The sequence below is a fragment of the Talpa occidentalis genome, unplaced genomic scaffold, assembly GCF_014898055.3.
Source record: "Talpa occidentalis isolate TD23 unplaced genomic scaffold, MPIMG_talOcc4v2.1 talOcc4.3, whole genome shotgun sequence".
NCBI classification, from domain to species: Eukaryota; Metazoa; Chordata; class Mammalia; order Eulipotyphla; family Talpidae; genus Talpa; species Talpa occidentalis.
Window position 1 is genome coordinate 92323830 of NW_023603184.1, and position 20692 is coordinate 92344521.

Below are 20692 nucleotides of genomic sequence, written 5' to 3' on the forward strand. Positions count from 1 at the left end.
GTGTATTTCTTCACTATCCACTTCTTGGGCCAATTATTTTAAAAGATTTTGCCTGAACTAGTGTATTAATTTAAATGGTCCAACCAATTATGACATTAAAATGAAACTCTAAAGAGAGGGTCTAATAAACATGAAAAGCACGACATAACTAGTGCTACCCCCACGTGCTGACAAAATCCAGAAAATGCAACAAGACTAGATATTTAACCTAGCCTTTGTTTAACAAGTCAATGGAGCTAATAAGGACATTTTATTCATCATTCATTTAAAAAAAACAAACACCCATGAACTCAAATTAGTAAAGCAATAGCATTTGAAAGAAAATTAATAAAGAATATTCACCACATGGGTTGATTGTAGAGCTAAGCGAAGGAGCTCCAGTGGAAAGGCCACCTTTTGATGAAACCACAGAAGGTACAGAAGATGAAGATGATGTTGTGGTGGAGGCTGTTGAGGATGGTAACCGTTCTCCAGACTCCATATCTGCGAGGGAGAAAAATGTTAATGCTCAGCAGTCGACAGTGAAATTGTTCAAAAGAATTAAATATATATATAAAATAAGTCAACAATTTAGTAATTTTTTTAAATTATGTAATAATTTTAGAAATACACACTTTCAGAAAGATAAAATACGGAATAATAAACAATCAAAGCCACCAATTTATGAAATAAGCTTAAATTTAAGTAAAACAAATCTTCTTCCAAAGGCATGCACGGTTTCCTTTTTCAAAATAATGGGTGTTGCCACCGTAGGAAAATTAACATATTAACTTGTTATTCTTCCTGAATCACTACATCATCTATTTTCTTATAATATCTACATTAACTTAATGTGTCAAAGAAAAGACCACCATGTTTAAATGAACTGCAACTCTTATCTTCTAAATCTAGATATCAGTATGCTTGTAGATCTCAGGCATTCAAAAATTTGATCTTGTATTCCCTAATATTGTGAGTCCCCCCCAAAAAATAAATACACCATAGATTTTTTACAAAAGTCAGGTTTAATCTGGCAATAAGAAAGACTAGAATTAGAGCTAGCACCGTGAGTTTAGGAACTTTTTTTTAAGATTCAGTAAAGATACAATTTTTCTTTACTCTTGGTTTTTTTGTTCATTTCAATGAGAAAAGACTTAACCCTTTGGCCAGTAAAAGCTTCTAGATGATTGACTGTTCTCCTTGTAGGTAAAGTACAGCTCTTTTACAATGGTCCTAAGTTTCTAAATTTTGTTCATGCTTTATGGGAATTCTAGTAACCACAAGTCTGGTCAATTACCCAAATTTATCTTATATGATCCTTCTTTTCATTCTAAAGAAATTTACAAATCCAGTCTAGCTGTTGCTGCTTACTCTGAGATGGTGCTGCATGCTTGAACTAATAAGAATTGATTGTTAAAATTTTTCTTTTTAAGTTAAATATTACTGATATCAGACTTCATTATTTTTACCTGCTAATAAGCATAGCTCTGGAAGCAATTCTAGAAATCAATTTAAAAGGTAAAAGCCAGGTTTGTAATTTAGTTAATAGTATTATACTAATATTAATTTTCTTACTCATAATTTTATAATTATACTATGTTACATAAATTATCAAAATTAGGGGAAGCTGGGAATATGGAAAATTTCTGCATTGTTTTGTAACTAAGTAAAATTATTTCAAATAAAAAGCCAATAAAACCAAAAATACATGAAGTCTGAAAGAAAGTGCTTGCTCTCTCTTTCTCCCTCTCTCTCTATATATACATATATATATGCTTGTGGTTGAAGAAAGTAAACCTACACTGTGAAGAAATTAAGGTAGAGGTTACATGGTGTCTTAATCATCACCTAGGTTCAAAAATTTTCTAGAACTTATTATCTATGACTTATATAAATTATGTAATTTCAGTGAATTTTCAATTTCCTCATGAGTAATACTGAGATGAAGTTGGGAGGATTAAATGAAATAATGCATGTAAAGTGCTGAGTACCTAGCATACAATAATTGTCAGCTATTATTTTTTTTTTTAATTTTTTTTTTTTAATAGAGGCATGTTTTATTTATTTATTTATTTATTTGTGTGTTTTGTTTATACATGCACTGGGTACAGTCAGAAGCACGGGAGGGTGAGAGGATTCACCAGAGCCGGAGTGGGGAGCAGAGCAGGCAGAAGGACCGAAGTACACTGCTGAGGGAAGCAGCGGGCGGCAGGAGAGGTCTGCGCGCCATGTGGGACCCTCCTCTGGTGGCCGGGGAGCAGCCGGGGATCGAACCGGCGCCGCAGAGGCCGCAGGCAGCTTCACAACCCAGCGCTCAACTGCTGCGCCACCGGGGAGGCCCGTCAGCTATTATTTTTAATAAATGAACATTTGGTGTGTAATTATCCATGTGTGGCAGTAAAAAGTATCTTCAGATTATTCATTTCAAGTAAATATTTCAGTTATATCTATTTATAGGTTATGTTCATGCTAGGTGAGGTATTACATTTTTTAAAAGCAGAGATTTTGTGTTAAGAATTAAAAATAAATGCCTCATTATGTAAGTGCCAATGGTAAGATATTTGATCTTAGAACTTTCAAAATAAAATGAAACACAAATACAGATTAAAATTAATATGTTAATTTTCTGCTGAAAATTATAATTGCTCTACAATCACATGAAATGCTATTAGTTATTCAAGCATAATACATAAAAATTGGTAGAAACCTTTCTTTTCAGCTCATTTAAGAAAAAAACACATTCATTAAAGTAAAAGTGATTCAGATATTTAAGAACCAACTAGTTGAGATTTCTATTAAGCCAGAAACATCCAGATATGATAACTGTACTACTGTAACTGCCTCCAATCTGACTCTTCATTTCACATCAAACCACTAATTCTTTTCGGCTCCAAACAGCCAGATATCATTGATCAAAATGAATGAACTATAATAATAACATTATTCTCCCACCCATAACACACTCAAGTATAGAATAATATTAATCAGTAGGTACGTCTTTCAGGGTTAAGGTCATTTATGAGAGTATAGTTTAAAATGAATAACTTCAGAGTTATTTATAAAGTCACAAGGTAGGGAAGATTACTTCAACTGAAAATGAACATACAATACTACAAAAAAAGAAATGTGTTGATATGAAAGATGGGAGCAGAAGATAATGAGGCATTGTAAACAGTTTGATTCATTATATCTTTCCCATGATCTGAGCAGTTCTCAACCAGTAGTGACTTACAGTACCTCCCCATTCACTAGGAACCTTTTGACAATGTTTAGAGACATTTTTTATTGTCACACTGAGTGGGTGCCCTGGCTTTGAGGAGATACAGTCCAGGGATGCTGCTAAACACACTATAATGCACAGGACCTCCTACACACAGAGAATTACCTGACCCAAGATGTTAGTAGTGCAAAGGTTAGGAAATCCTGATCTCAAGCATCAAAAATTGTATTGTGGGAAATGGAATTCAATTACCCAAAAATTTCTGTGAAGTAGGAATTCCATATAACTATTATAATAGCTGATTCAAGCTGTTTGTGATAACTTAAAATGACTGCAATATGTGATCAAATTATAGTCCACCTATCTTTTGTGTCAGCCCAGGTCTAGAATTTCTTATTTTACAGTTTATCCTAATTGTTTAAAACAGATCATGCATGATATGCAATTAGCACATATCATTATACATGCTCATTCTGGGTAATGTGAACTTACTGTATTTTACTAAGATGATATTTACCTCTAACAATTCTGTCAGAAATCAGAATTACCACAATTTCTTCCCTGCACAATGATATACTACAAAAAGATTCAAATATCAGTTGTTAATGATAATACTGTTTAAATTCATGCTTATGAAACGTTCCTTTCTGTGTAATCATAGAGTGTATGAACACTGACAGCTGCTAGGTGTAAAACTGAACAGGTACAAACAGGAAGGGGCAAGGCATCTGGCTGAGAAAGGTAAACATGATCATGATCAGCTGCCCTGTGTTACAGTTGCATGATTTAGTATTGAAACTACAGCTAAAGAATAGACTTAAGATTCAGAAAGTAGACATAAAAATATTTCCCCTGGATGTGTGTCTTTATCTATGTAATACCAAAGGTTCTCTGTGGGAATTTAAGGAACAAAAGTAGTTTGGGCAAACCCTTACTTTTCCTTTAGAATGTAACAAGTGAAAAACAACACTTGGGATGAATGTGAAGAGACAGTAACTTTGTTGCTCCTTTTACTTTAGTAAGACCACTAAATAGAAATTTACAAGTCCAGTATTTTCTGAAACCTCTAACAATGACTTTTATGTAAATCTTTCTTTAGATAACCTCCAGATAACTGAACATTTAAACAAATAATATGGTTTCAGGATATAAAGTATCAAAACAAAATCAAGCAACAAATACAAATACCTCAATATATTTAAAAACAAAATGTAATATGTCCATAGGGAAAGAATTCTTTTTACAAAATATTTATTTACCTGTTTTTCAGAAAGTTATTTCAAGTCATTAAGTATGTATTAAGTATTGTGGTTTAAATATGAGTGTACAAAATGGATCAATTTCCTGTTGCTTTACACATTTTAACTACCTCTGTAAGTAATTAAACAATTACATTCCCAAACAAAAGCATGCTGGCAATCAGGTGCCCTGTGCTACAGCCTGGGATCTGGAGCAAGTCTCAGATAACCAACCCCTGAGTACAAGTCCCCTTATCTGAAAAATAGTAAGACTGAATGATCTGGCCCTCAAATCCCTCTCACAGTTTTATCAACTTGATGGTTAAGGGGGCTGCGGGGGGTGGGGGGGTGTCGGGGGGTGGGAAGAACTTCACATTGCATTAAAATATTTAACAATATAATTCCTTACCCTCCATCATTTCACTGTTTTCCTTACCCTCCATCATTTCACTGGCCTAAGTTCTATCTCCAACTGTGTACTTTGGTAAATATCAGATTTCTGTTAAATATCTTAAAGATTTACTCCTGTCTTATTTATACCTCAAGAGTCTGAATGATGAGAAAATTATCCGAGAGTAAAGAACTCATTTTCATACTGCTCAGTAAATAATCTATTCAGGGTATACCTTTTCCATCCAAAGGATTAAGTATTGCTTTGCAATTATATTAGTGAGGAAAAGGTTATTTTAAGCTATAAGAAAAAGATGTAAAAAGAATATGAAAGATGTAAGTAAGATTTAACAAATGTGGAATTTTAAATATTGATTTGACTTAGAAATTTGTAAAAAGGATAGAAAAGCTAGATGAATAAAAAGGGAAATAAATATATAGTTAGTTGATCCTTTCTTTTTTTTTTAAAGATTTATTTATTTACTTATAGAAGAATCGGGGTACAGGCCAGATGCACCGGAGGGCAAGAGGATTCACCAGAGACAGAGCAGGGAACAGAACAGGCAGACTGATGAAATACACTGCTGAGGGGAGCGGCGGGCACGACAGGAGAGGTCTGCTGCGCCATGTGGGACCCTCGCAAGCCACCGGCGCTGCAGAGGCTGCGGACAGCTTCACAGTGAAGCGCTCAACTGCCTACGCCACCAAGGGAGGCCCTAGTTGATCCTTTGATCTACAAATGCAAGGAGTCCCAAAGAACAAGCAATAAAGGGAAAAAAAAACTAAAACTTTGCTCTGGAGACAATTAAAATTAAATGGAATTTATAACATTTGTGTATAGTGACTGAGGCTGATGCATAACACACTGATGAAATAAAGCTCCCTGGCTGGGAGCTAACCCACATGGCGCAGCAGACCTATCCTGACTCACCTACTGCTACCCTCAGCAGTATATTTCAGTCAGTCTACCTGTTCTGCTCCCCACTCTGTCTCTGGTGAATCCTCTCAGTCACCACACCTCTGGCCTGTACCCCAGTTCTTGTATGCATAAATAAATAAATCTTTTTTTTTTTTTGTGGGACCCTCACCGGCGGCTGGGGAACAAACCGGCGCTGCAGAGGCTGTGGGCAGCCTCGCAGCCCAGGGCTCAACCGCTGTGCCACCAGGGGAGGCCCAATAAATCTTTAAAAAAAGGGGGGATTGCTAAATTATGGTACATCTTAAGAAAATACTGTGCAGTTGTTATGAAAGAATGAAGTAGCTCTATACTAGCTAATGTGTTAAATGAAGAGTAAAACAGGGGAAAATATAAATAGCAAGTTCAGGTGTGTGATAAAGAAAAAAGGGAATACATTCTTATGCTTGAATTTTGAGACTGTTTCTGGAAAAAAAAGTATTAAAAAAAATGAAAACAAAAAAACAAAAACGGTTCACTCCTTCACTTCTAGGTAAAGGAACTGGGGAACTGAATCAAGGATGGGGAAATTATTTTTCACTGTATGTCTTTTTCTACTACTTAAATAATTTACCATGTGCTGGTGTTAATGAGTTGCTTTAATTTTAAAAGAAGAAAGATTTCTAAAGGGTTCTTGGTGCTAGAAATTACCTTTCAAAATGTTCTGCAAAGGTTTAGGGTACCTTTAGCTGCCTTGGAAGATGACAAGGATGGTAACAGGTAAAAGATATGGCTGTAGCTCATACGCTACCTGCATTTATATTCTTTTATCTGCTTTGTTTATTGGGATTCCATGTGAGATTTTGTTTGAAGAATGGGACCCACTGTTCAAAAAAAAGTCTGTAAACCACTATTCTAAAGGATATCTGTCTAATATCACTTCTCAATAACATGGTCAACATTATTTACAGTGACTTTAGAATCTAAGTCAACCTTACATAGGAGGCACTTCACTCCTCTCATCTTTATTCCTAATTTGAAGCTACTGTAGAATGCAGCCCAGAATTAGATCTCATTCTCTCACAGAGTATTATCTCCTTAATTCCAAACCCCAAATTCCAGATCCTAACATGCTGAATCAATCATCTTCTTGGGAGTTTATAAGTGATGTACATTATTACGTATCTATTTCCTGCTTTTTCCCATAAAAAAAAGAATAGGAATAAAAAAAGGTAACTATGGAGTAGAATGGATGACTCTACTGATAGTAATTTGGAACCCTCCAATAGGGCTAGAGGAACCTAAATGATGAAAATACAACACTGTACAAAAATATTTTTCTTCCTTCTAGAAAATCTAAAATCTAATGGCATTATACTCATCTTCTCCTTCGTTCCCATTAAAAGGGAATTTAATGTTCCTTCATTTTCTGACACTACCTTTTCACACTTGTCAGAGACTTTACTGGTCATTCCTTCTCTTTCCTGCATCTCTACTCTACTGACATCTCAGTTATCTCCTATCTTTAAAATCTAAGACACTCTTTGACTACTCACCCCCATTTTGCCATCTTATTTTTTTTTGCTCTTATTTCAATTGAGATTCTTTTTAGATTTTTTTATTTTTTATACATCATTCTTAATTTTTAACAATATTTGCTTCCCCCCACCCCCTCAGGTGTAGTCCCCATAGAGTTTTCTTCACCAATGCACCCATGCATCATCACCTCAGTCCCCTGTGCTCCTCCCTCCCTCCCTCTGATACCTCTCCCTCCTCCTCCCCTGCAGTATGCCTCTGATTTATAATTGATTTCAACTGAGATTCTTAAAATGAAATTGTCTATATACATAGTTTCCATTTTTCTACCTGCTTTCATAATTTCACTCATTCCAGTCTATAGTGCTCCACATTTATTTCTGTGACATATCATTAGGCAACTTTGAGTGCTGAGACACAACTACCCAAAATAAGGGCATGAAAGTCAAGCAAAATTTAGTCAAATGAGTCTAAGGCACTGTCAGAAAGGAAGTTTATGAAAAATATAAAGAAATCAACCAGGAGATAAAGACAACTGTTTGTAAAAGTTGGCATCAATTTGGCTGCAGGAATGCAAACATAAATCAGATGTGAAAATTGGGTAATAGTTTCTTTAATATAAGAGACTAATTCATAAGACAAACCCCACATGTAACACAAGGCCCAGATGTCCTCTGAAGGGGGATGAGTATGTACATGTTCACTCTCGTGACCTACCACAACCAATTAACTGTCAAAAGGTCTCAATTTTACTTTCACTGCAATCTTTTTTTTTTTAAGATTTATTTATTTATTTATACAAGCACTGGGGACAGAAGTGCAGGAGGGTGAGAAAATTCACCAGAGCCAGAGCAGGGAACAGAACAGGCAGACGAAATACACTGCTGAGGGGAGCAGCGGGTGCGGCAGGAGAGGTCTGCGCACCATGTGGGACCCTTGCCGGCAGCTGGGGATGGAACCGGCACTTCAGAGGCTGCAGGCAGCCTCCCAGCCCAGACTCAACCACTGCACCACCAGGGGAGGCCCTCCACTGTAATCTTAAATAGATCCACCATTTACCATTTTCCTCTAGAAATAAGGGGTATGCAAAATATGGCTTGTGGGCAGGGTGCCAATTTTTGGCAAATCAAGTTTTACTTGTTTTTGTTTTATCTATGGCTATATTTGCAGTATTTGCAGTGGTAGGATATAATAATTGAAATAAGAGACGGTAAGGCCTGCAAAGCCTAAAATACTTACTGCCTGAGTCTTTAATAAGAACAAATAAGTTTGCTGTCCCCTACTCTATAGTCTAGTTGAGTAGTATCATTCCTAACTGATCTTATTTACAAAATCATCCCAGTACTGCCATCCTCCCAGCTAAAATCGAATGTTCACAGAGCAATCACTGTTACACATTTGAAAATTAGATAATGTCACTTCCTTGCCTAAATCTTTTAATTACATTGCAGTTATACTTAAGGTAGACTATGAAATCATTGATAGGCACCACAGAGTCCCTCCCTCTGCCCCCTTAGCCTCGTGCATACTATGTGCTCAATAATTTTGACTGGATGAGCTGAATATAAAACATAATTAGGGATTATAGATATTTTTCATAGTCACAAGTATGACATTTTTCCTGACATGCTTATCAATCTCTAAAGAAATCTGTTAAGACACAGCAGAAATCAAAATAATAATCAGAAACTACTATGAACAGTTATATGCAAACAAGCTCAACGATCTAGAAGAGATGGACAAATTCCTACAACTTTACAGTCACCCAAAGCTAGATAAAGAAGAAATAAAACACCTAAACAGACCAATTACATGCAGTAAAATTGAAAATGTAATCAAAACCCTCCCCCAAAACAAAAGCCCAGGACCAGATGGATTTACAAATGAATTCTACCAAACATTCAGAAATGAATTAGTGCCTATCCTTCACAAACTTCCAAAACATTGAGAAGGAAGGGATAATACCAAACACGTTCTATGAAGCCAACATTATACTCATACCCAAACCGAACAAGGACAACACAAAAAAAGAAAACTACAGGCCAATCTCTCTAATGAACACTGATGCAAAAATCCTCAATAAAATTTTAGCTATCAGAATCCAGTGATGTACCCATAAGATAATTCACCACAACCAAGTAGGATTTATTCCAGGGACACAAGGATGGTTCAACATCTGAAAACCAATCAATGTAATCCAACACATCAACAAAAAGAAATGTAAAAACTGTATGATAATATCAGTAGCTGCTGAGAAAGCTTTTGACAAAGTACAACACCCATTTATGATAAAGGCCCTTGAAATCCTCGGGATACAAGGAGCATACCTCAACATCATAAAGGCCATATATGACAAGACCATAGTCAATATCATTCTCAATGGTGAAAGCTGAAAGCATTTCCATTAAGATCTGGAACAAGACAAGGATATCCACTCACACCACTGCCTTTCAATATAATACTAGAAGTCCTAGACAGAGCAATAAGACAAGAGAAAGACATACAAGGAATCCAAATAGGGAAGGAAGAAGTCAAACTATCACTATTCACAGATGATATGATAATATACATAGAGACCCCAAAAACTCCACAGAAAAACTAATTACAAAATCAATCAGTTTAGTAAAGTGGCAGGATACAAAATCAACACTCAAAAATCAGTAGCCAAAAAAAAAAAAAAAAAATCAGTAGCCTTCCTATACAGAAACAATAAATCTGAAGAAAAAGAAATAAAAAAAACACCCCTTCTATTATTGAAATAAAAAAAAATAAAATACTTGGGAATAAACCTACAAAAGAGGTAAAGGACTAATACAAAAAAAAAACTATAAAACACTGAAAAGAAATAGAAGAAGACACGAAGAAATGGAAAGACATCATGGATTGGAAGAATTAACATTATCAAAATGGTCATCCTACCAAAAGCAATTTATAGATTCAATGCTATTCAAATAAAAATTCCAATGACATTCTTCAGAGAAATAGAACAAATATTGATGAAATTCATATGGAGCTACCAAAACCCCCGAATAGCCAAAGCACTCCTGAAAAAAAAAAAAAAAAAAAAAAAGAGAGAAGGAAATGGAGGCATCACATGCCCAGATTTCAAACTATACTACAAAGCCATAATAATCAAAACTGCATGGTACTGGAACAAGAACAGACACACAGACCAATGGAACCAAACAGAAAATCCAGAAATAAACCCACAGATTTACAGTCAACTAATCTTTGACAAAGGAGCAAAGAATATGCAATGGAGCAAAGAAAGTTTGTTCAATAAATGGTGCTGGGAAAACTGAGTCACTGCATGTAAAAGAATGAATCTTGACTACTACCTCATACCATACACGAAAACCAACTCAAAATGGATTAAAGAACAAGACATAAGACCTGAAACCATAAAACATATAAAAGGAAATATAGGCGAAACACTATATGACATGCACCTCAAAGACATCTTTACAGACACATCACACAAAGCAATGATAGCAAAGGCAAAGATAAACAGCTGGGACTACATCAAATTAAAGAGCTTCTGTACAACAAAAGAGACAATAACCAAAACAAAGAGAATCCACGCCAACTGGGAGAAAATGTTTGCACACAACACTAATGATAAAGGATTAATCACAAAAAACTACAAAGAGCTGATGAGACTCAACAAAAACAAAGTAAATAATCCAGTCAAAAATGGGAAGAAGAGGGCCTCCCCGGTGGCGCAGCGGTTGAGCGCTGGGTTACGAAGCTGCCCGCGGCCTCTGCGGCGCCGGTTCGATCCCCGGCTGCTCCCTGGCCACCTGAGGCGGGTCCCACATGGCGCGCAGACCTCTCCTGCCGCCCGCTGCTCCCCTCAGCAGTGTACTTCGGTCCTTCTGCCTGCTCTGCTCCCCGCTTTGGCTCTGGTGAATCCTCTCACCCTCCCGCGCTTCTGACTGTACCCAGTGCATGTGTAAACAGAACAAACAAACAAAACAAATAAATAAAGAAATAAACATGCCTCTATTAAAAAAAAAAAAATTAAAAAAAAAAATGGGAAGAAGAGCTAAAAAGAAACTTCTCCAAAGAGGATATGCAAATGGCCAACAGGCATATGAAAAAAAGGTTCAACATCACTTGTAATCAGGTAAATGCAAATCAAAACTAAACTGAGATACCATCTTAAACCAGTGAGAATGGCACATATTAAAAGAAACTAGCAACAAAAATGTTGGCGAGGGTGTGGAGAAAAAGGAACTCTCCTGCACTGCTGGTGGGAGTACAAAATGGTTCAACCACTATGGAAAGCTGCATGGAGATTCCTTAACATACTAAAGATAGAACTTCCACATGATCCAGCCATTTCACTCCTTGGTATTTACCCAAAGGACACAGAAACATTAATTCAAAAGGGCACCTGCACCCCTAGGTTTATAGCAGCACTATTTACAATAGCTAAGCTGTGGAAAGAACCCAAATGCCCAAAAGTAGATGACTGGATGAAGAAGATGTTGTATATATATACAATGGAATATTACTCAGCAATCAAAAAAGATAAGCTCATGCAATTTGCAGCAACATGGATGGAGCTGAAAGGGATCATGCTCAGCGAAATAAACTAGAAAGAAAAAGAAAAATACTGGATGGTCTCACTCATAGCAGGAATTTAGAAAACCTAAATAAAGGACCAAGAAAAAGACTAGTTATAATAAAGAAAAATCAAAATCAACAAGCAACTATAAACCAGAGACATACTACGGGGGGTGGGGAAGGAGGAACAAAGGGATTAGGGTCAAAATAAGGGGGGTGGGAATTGTATGGGGAATATAACCAAGGTGAAAATGCATACATTGTACAAAAATGAAAAATGATGTAAGAATTATATAAAATATATAAAAAAAGAATCTGTGAAGTGAAAAACTAATTTGAAGTTAGGATGAGGGAAAAATTTAAACACCGAATCTATTACTTATCCTTTCGAATTTGTTCATAATTTAATATTCTGGAGGTAACTGAAAATAACCCCACCGAATTCTCAGTGAAATAATTTTAGGAAAAATATTTATTTATATGGCATTAAAATAAAATTGACAACAAGCCAGATATTGAAAAGCTTGACAATTCAAAAGTTATATAGGAAAAAAACATCGCACACACAGGATTGGGAAAAACACTAAAAAGAGCTTAGAAAATGAGTCAAGTGGTCAGACTAGGTAAGAAGTGATTTAACCTAAAATTTAACACTTTTATGGAAAAATTTGAGATAATATATCAAATATGATTATTGACAGTATTATTACTACTTATTCCTAATTTTTAACACCATTACATTACTTACTAAAAGACTAGTATTTATACCAAACACTATGCTAAGTATTTTCACTTCATTACTTTAATTATATCAAATCAAATTCCAAGTATATTGTGATCATCACCATTAATAATAATGATAATAATTTTCAGATGAGGAAACACAGACATAGAAAGATTAAGTCACTTGCTATAGTCAAAGGTGTTAAGTATCAGAAAAAGAAGTCTGGCCCCACTCCTTCCTGTAAAACTGTGTTATTTAGATCAATATTAGAACATGCTAAGTTGTGGACAGTATAGTTTTAAACACATTAAGTAGTAATGGAAGAATAGATCAGGCACTGTGAACAATTTAATAATGTGACAGTAAGTTTTATCAAATTTTTTTTTTAAATGAAGTTTTTCAGTTTCAAAATAAGAAGACCAAAGAATAAGAATTGTGGTTTTAGTGACTTCTGTTTTTTTTTTTTTTTTAAAAAAGGCATCTTCTGCCTTGGCCCTTTTTTTCCCACTGCCTTCTACCATAAAGACACAGTAAAAGAAAGTGGGGAAAACTAAAATTAGGGTCAATGGTCCACCAATATCTGGGAAGAATTTTAACAAATAAATGATAATCAAACTTAAATACTCATTCCAGTGAACCAACACCACATATACATTAAAAATTTTATTTTCTAATACTATCTAATACATGAAAATATTCACAGTACAATGGTAAGTGGAAAGAAAGCTTATACAACATAAACCTAGTATGATCTAACTTTTTTAAGTACAGATATATGAACAGATATTAAAGGGAAAAGAATGAAAGAAAATATAATTGTTATCACAGAATAATGGTATTATGAGTGATTTTTACTCCTTTTAATGTTTGTAAACCTCTTCCAATTCTCTACATTAAAAATCATTACACAAAAATTAAACACATTTTTCAAAGGGAAAGAAATAACTTTCAAATATAAATCTGGCACAGGAAAAATCCTTGATCAAGAATGGAATGTTGTATTTTACAGAAGTAAAATTTGTCCTTGATTAAATCTTAAGAACACTTGAAGAAGGTGACTAATAATCATTTGTCCTAGATGGTTCAAAAGAGATGAGTTAGTCACAAGCTCTGGACATAGATTTCCAGTTATCACTAACCAGTGTCGTGTAACAAAGGACACTAAATTATTTTTTCCAATATTAAACCACAAAAATTCTGATAACTACCATATTTATGTTACTGGCTTAGACTACCTAATTGTTTGCTAACCAAAAGGCAGGATTTTAGATCAGGTCATAAGCTATTACCTGTAATTTTCTATTAATGGTTAATAGCTTACTAAACCATAAGAGGATTGTATTTTCTGATACCCAAATACATAAAGTAGTTGGTAGTTAGTGAGCAAGTTATAATGAACACACTTGAATAGTAAACTATAAAGCCTTGACAATAAAATATAAAATATAAAGAAGAACTAATGAAAACTTTAGAATTGAAAAGTAAAGTAACTGAAATAAAAGAGCTCACTGGATGGAGACAACAGCAGAATGGATATGATATAAAAAAAAAAAGTCAATGAACTTGAGGATAGATCAATGGAAATTATCAAATGTGAAAACAGAACATTAAAAACAATGGACAGGTGGGCCTCCCCGGTGGTGCAGCGGTTGAGCGCTGGGTTGCGAAGCTGCCCGCGGCCTCTGCAGCGCTGGTTCGATCCCCGGCTGCTCTCTGGCCACCAGAGGAGGGTCCCACATGGCGCGCAGACCTCTGCTGCCGCCCGCTGCTCCCCTCAGCAGTGTACTTCGGTCCTTCTGCCTGCTCTGCTCCCCGCTCTGGCTCTGGTGAATTCTCTCACCCTCCAGTGCTTCTGACTGTACCCAGTGCATGTATAAACAAAACAAACAAACAAACAAACAAACAAACAAATAAATAAAACATGCCTCTATAAAAAAAAAAAAAAAAAAAACAATGGACAGGGATCTCCCTGTGGGCGCAGCAGGTTGAGCACAGCACTGTGAAGCTGTCCACAGCCTCTGCAGTGCCAGTTCGATTCCAGGCCGGCCAGGGAGATATATCCACATGGCGTGGCAGACCTCTCCTGCCTTGCCCGCTGCTCCCCTCAACAGTGCCTTCTGTCTGTCTACCTGTTCTGCTCCCAGCTCTGTCTCTGGTGAATCCTCTCACCCTCCCATGCCTCTGGCCTGTACCCCAGCTCTTGTATAGATAAATAAATCTTTTTTAAAAAAAAAGAATGACAATGAAATTACATTAAAAAAATAAAAATAAAAAAATAAAAATGATGAATGATCATGTGGGATAATAGCAAAAGTTCTAACATTCATGTCATTAAAGACAAGAGATGTCAAAGGGAGTGGTACTTTAATTGGAAAAGATGTTACCTGAAAATTTTTCAATTTGGGTAAAAGACATAGATTCAAGAAGCTGAACAAACCCCAACTTGGGTAAACTCAAACTGTAAATTCTAATAAAAGGGGCAATTTTTCACCTAAGGACACCATTTTTATTTTATGAATTCAATTTTAAATAATCCCTCTGAAAAAAGAACCAAAATTAACCATGTTTTTCCTGAAAAGAAGCTGATGCCTAGGATTATATTGTACTATTTCTTTCCCATTCATTTGTTTTACGAATTGTCAAAAATCAAGATTTCTTAACAAGTCACATCTTGCTTCCAAGGTAGATGCTTATACTACTTTACTATATCAATTATTTTTTCATAATTTCTGTGTTAGAATTTTTTTAAAAGCTAGAGTCCAGAGGAAGGAACAAAATGCACAATTTAGTTATTTTTGGAATACTAAATTTACTTAAAATTAAAAATTCTCACTTAAGAAAATCTGGATAAACTCACACATAAAAGAGGAAACATATAAGCTAGTCAAATCATTTCATTTTTAAATGCAAGCCTTCAAGTATGATCCAATTATTTTATACACTATTTATACTACACAAGTACAAAATAGCTAATGCCCAATACCTCCTGGGAACTGCCATATAACTAACCTAACATAACACAAATTTTAATGTTATAGTTTCATCTCTTGAAAACTTGAACAAACCAATTTCTAAGCAAGGAAACTGAAATCAAAACTCTTCCAAAAAATGAAAGCCCAAGGCCAGATGGTTTTATTAGTGAGTTCTATCAAACTTTCAAAGATGAACTAATACCTATCCTACTCAAAGTCTTCCAAAAGACTGAGAAAGAAGGACTACTTTCAAATACATTTTATGAGGCCAACATCACACTAATACTGAAACCAAAGAAAGACAACACAGAGGAAGAAAACTACAGGCCAGTCTCTCTAATGAACACACAGATACTAAAATTCCCAATAAAATAATAGCAAACCAAATCCAAGAATGGATCAAGAGAATTACATACATAACCAAGTGGAATTTATTCCAGGGGCACCAGGATGGTTCAACATCTGAAAGTCATCAATGTAATTCACCAGCAACAAAAAGATAAAAACCATATGGTCATATCAATAGATGCAGAGAAAGCATTTGATAAAGTCCAACATCTATCCATGATGAAAGCCATTGAAAAAACAGGAATAAAAGGAACATATCTCAATATAATAAAAATCATATTTGACAAACCCACAACCAGCATCATTCTCAAAACTTAAACTTAAAGCCTTTCCACTAAGAGCCAGTACAAGACAAGGATGTCCACTTTCACCACCACTATTCAACATGGTACTAGAAGTCCTAGCTAGAGCAATTAGGCAAGGCAAAGGCATAAAAGGAAAACAAATTGGGAAAGAAGAAGTAAAACTATCATTTTTTTCAGATGATATAATAATACATAGTGAACCCTTAAAAATCCATGGAAAAAATTAATTAAAACAATAAATCAGTTCACTAAAGTAGGAGGTTACAAAATCAATATACAAAAATCAGTTACCTTCCTATATGAAAACTACTGGCCTGAAGAGGAAGAAATTAAGAAAACCATCTCATTTATAATTGTACAAAAAATTAAATACATGAAAATAAAAATGGTGATTTTAACAAAGAAGGTGAGAGATCTATACAAGGAAAATTATAAAATATTATTAAAAGAAATAGAAGAGGCATAAAGAAATAAAAATACATTCCTGCTTATGGACCAGAAGAATAAACATTATCAAAAATGACCATCCTACCCAAAGCAATTTACAGATTCAATGCAATTCCAAAGAAAATTGCAATGATGTTCTTAAAAAAAAAAAAAAAAAAAGGACAAATACTGCTAAAATTGATATGGAATCCAAAAGACCCTGAATAGCCAAAGTTCTGACAAAAAGGGGAAAATGGGAGTATTATGCTTCCAGACTTCAAACTATACTACAAAACCATAACAATAAAAACCACATGTTACTGGAAAAGAAAAAAAAAACACACACACACAGGACAATGGAATCAAATCGAAAGTCCAGAAATAAAACCACACATAAATTGTCAACTAATCTATGACAAAGGAGCAAAGAATATACACTGGAATAAGGAAAGTCTCTTCAACAAATAGTGCTGGGAAAATTGGACTGCCACATGCAAAAGAATGAAACTAAACTGCTATCTTACATCATGCACAAAGATCACTTCAAAGTGGGTAAGAGGGCCTTCCCGGTGGTGCAGCGGTTGAGCGCTGGGTTGCGAAGCTGCCCGCAGCCTCTGCAGCGCCGGTTTGATCCCCGGCTGCTCCCTGCCCACTGGAGGAGGGTCCCACATGGCGTGCAGACCTCTCCTGCTGCCCGCTGCTCCCCTCAGCAGTGTACTTCGGTCCTTCTGCCTGCTCTGCTCCCTGCTCTGGCTCTGGCGAATTCTCTCACCCTCCCGCGCTTCTGACTGTACCCAGAGCTTGTATAAATAAATAAATAAATCTTAAAAAAAAAAAAACCCAAAGTGGGTAAGAGACTTGCATGTAAGACCTAAAACCATAATATATATAGAAGAAAACATAGGCAAAACACTCCATGACATAAATTTCAGAAACACCTTTGAGAACTCATCTCTAGAAGCAAGGAAAACAAAGGTGAATATAAAAAGTTGAGGCTATATCAAACTAAAAGCTTCTGTACAGCAAAAGAGATAATAACCAAAACAAAAAGACACCCTACTGAATGGGAGAAAATATTTGCACCCCATACATGCGATAAAGGGCTGATATCAAAGATCTACAAAGAGCTCACACAACTCTTAACCCCTTGTGCCACCAGGGAGGCCCTTTCATTCCAATTTTTTTTTTTTTTTAAGATTTATTTATTTATTTATACAAGCACTGGGTACAGTCAGAAGCGTGGGAGGGTGAGAGAATTCACCAGAGAGAGGGTGGGGAGCGGAGCAGAGCAGGCAGAAGGACCGAAGTACACTGCTGAGGGGAGCAGCGGGCGGCAGGAGAGGTCTGCGCGCCATGTGGGACCCTCCTCTGGTGGCCGGGAAGCAGCTGGGGATCGAACCGGCACTGCAGAGGCTGCGGGCAGCTTCACAACCCAGCGCTCAACCGCTGCGCCACCGGGGAGGCCCTCATTCCAATTTTTAAGAACAACATGCAACTAGACAGCAAGCAATTGTGATGAACCAAAGATCTATGTATTAAAACCAGTATAAATCTGCATGGATGGAATGGGTAGATAGGGTAGCCATTAAACATTAACTAACAATATGCAGATAAAATTAAATTTAAATTAAAAAAGACTAAATACAATGTAAAAATCACACTAACCAACTTTCCATAGTTATGACATTACAAAAAGTTTTACAGTACAGTTGTGAAAGAAATGATAATGTTCCCTCAGACACTGACATCTTTTTGTATAACAGACTATTTCATTTTAAGAAACCAGAACCATTACAAAGTAAGACAAAGATAATACATAGGAAACACTGGCTACCAATTCTAAAATTTTAAATAATTTCTGTTTATGGAATTCATTAGTCCCACTTGACACAAGAGTTTTATACCTGTGGATTAAAACACATGAGTCATAGAAAGCCACATAGTAGGGTAATAAAAAATGAAATATTCTGGGTCACTGACTAAGAAGCTTGAAAAACATTGCTCTATTTGGCTTTCTAATAATGTATAGTTTAAGGGAAACATAAAAAGATTTTATGTTAGGAATTTTACAGTCCCTAATCATACCAGCAGCTATACAGGAATTTTATTTGAATATATACTTGCATATATATATATATAACTACATGTGTGCATGTGTATGTATTACTACACTAGCAGATTCATGTCTTTTGTATACAGTCTATTACTAAGAGTGGCTGTACAAAAATTTTAGCATTTCTCAAGGATTTGAAGACACATTTAAACTTCCAGTATAAGACAAAGAAATAAGGGCTTTTATATTACTTGGGCACCTGGGATGTCACCTAAATGCTAGATTCTTCTACTCCACATACTCAGCCAATTAAGGATAGATCAAAGTCCTTTCACCCAGATGCTGCGACACCAATTATACAAAGTTTAACCATTATGGAAACATTAAATGTTCAATCCTTCAGAAAGCATTTATTAAACCATGACTAGTGATAGGTATTTGGGATAAAATGAGTAAGTCAATTAGGTTAAATAGTCTAACTCAGGGTTTACAGTTCAGTAATTTGGACAATGGTGGAAACCTTATCAAAGTTGAGTTAAACTGATACCTTGCTAACAAGAAATTGAGCTAAGTAACAGTAGCAGTGGTACCATATTGAAAAATGGTATAGAGTCAGGAAATGGGATGGCTGTATCTGTAGATGAGCAAACAAATTAAGGAAGTAAGTTAGATATGCAGTGGGAAGAGGTTACATTTAACCATTATTTTGTTAGTGATTAGGGATATCTATTTAAAAAGTTACAAATTTTCTGATACTCAGGAAAATATAAAATCAGTATGAAAAAAATGCTTCTGAAAATAGTCATCTCAGCATTCAAATCCAAATACAGATGTATAATTGTTTTATAATACACAAGGCACATTGTTTAATTTAACTATTCTCTAATGATTACATTTACGATTCATTTACACCTGTCAATTTCAACATCTACACAGGCCACAGGATACTCTCATATGGCAGTAAAGTAGAAGAAACAATGTTTTAATCAAAAAAGAAATACTTCTTTAAAAACTGTGCTACTGAAATTAAAGACAATAAGAAATTATGAATTCTGATAAAATTTCAAGGAAAAAATACTATACATGAAGTAATTATTTTCTTTCTGCCACCTATATTAAAATAACTATAATGTCACTACTCATTTAAAAACTACTCAGCTAATACAAAATTATATAGTGGCTATTTTTTAGAATATAAAGATAAATACATCATGCATAACCTTTGCCTTATAAAACTTCATCTAATAATTTTCATTTATTTTTCTATTTTTTTCATTTAAAATATTCTCATCATGATTCAACCAAATCTAAATTACTACATTTTTAAAATTTTCCCAGTAAAAAGAAATGTGTATGTGCTCACTTTATTAAATTCACAAAATACTGAAATATGGGAGAAAAAAATTTTTAATTCACATTCCACATATAATGTCTAAGTTTCCTATTTTGGGAACCAGGGCATGTTTTTTTAATTTTAATTTTTTCTTAATAGCTGAATACCTGAAAACTTTTGTCCTTCTCACTTCAGCTTCAGGGCGGGATGATGGAAGAAGTGGGAAAAAAGAGCTGGGGGGCAGAGGTTGGGGGGTACTAAGCTAGGGAGGAAGGAAAAGTGGAAGAGAGAGATTTTGAAAGACACAGCATCACTTAAATTACACTATCAGGAAGAAAAAAAAAGGGGTTTTGCCTTAAAATAATTTTTAGGGCCTCCCTGGTGGCGCAGCGGTTGAGCGCTGGGTTGCAAAGCTGCCCGCAGCCTCTGCAGTGCCAGTTCCATCCCCGGCTACCGGCTGAGGGTCCCACATGGTGCACAGACCTCTGCTGCTGCCCGCTGCTCCCCTCAGCAGTGTATTTCATCAGTCTGCCTGCTCTGCTCTCCACTCTGACTCTGGTGAATTCTCTCACCCTCCTGCGCTTCTGACTGTACCCAGTGCTTGTATAAATAAATAAGTACATCTTAAAAAAATAATTTTTAAATGATGAGTTTTCATTCAAGTAAAAAATCTACCCTTCACCTCCATCCAGAAAGTAGAAAGG

At 35.5% G+C, this 20692-nt stretch overlaps 1 protein-coding gene across 17 annotated transcripts in view; it reads right to left on the minus strand.

Annotated features, from left to right (window-relative positions):
* The window catches only part of BAZ2B (bromodomain adjacent to zinc finger domain 2B), a 294239-nt gene that overhangs the window by 103329 nt on the left and 170218 nt on the right, over positions 1–20692 (minus strand). For all 17 annotated transcript variants that reach the window (XM_054699766.1, XM_054699765.1, XM_054699764.1 and 14 more), the window contains one exon: positions 343–483. In XM_054699766.1, coding sequence (XP_054555741.1) covers positions 343–481 — 139 coding nt within the window. In that variant the 5' untranslated portion in view covers positions 482–483. The remainder of the gene's footprint in view (positions 1–342; positions 484–20692) is intronic.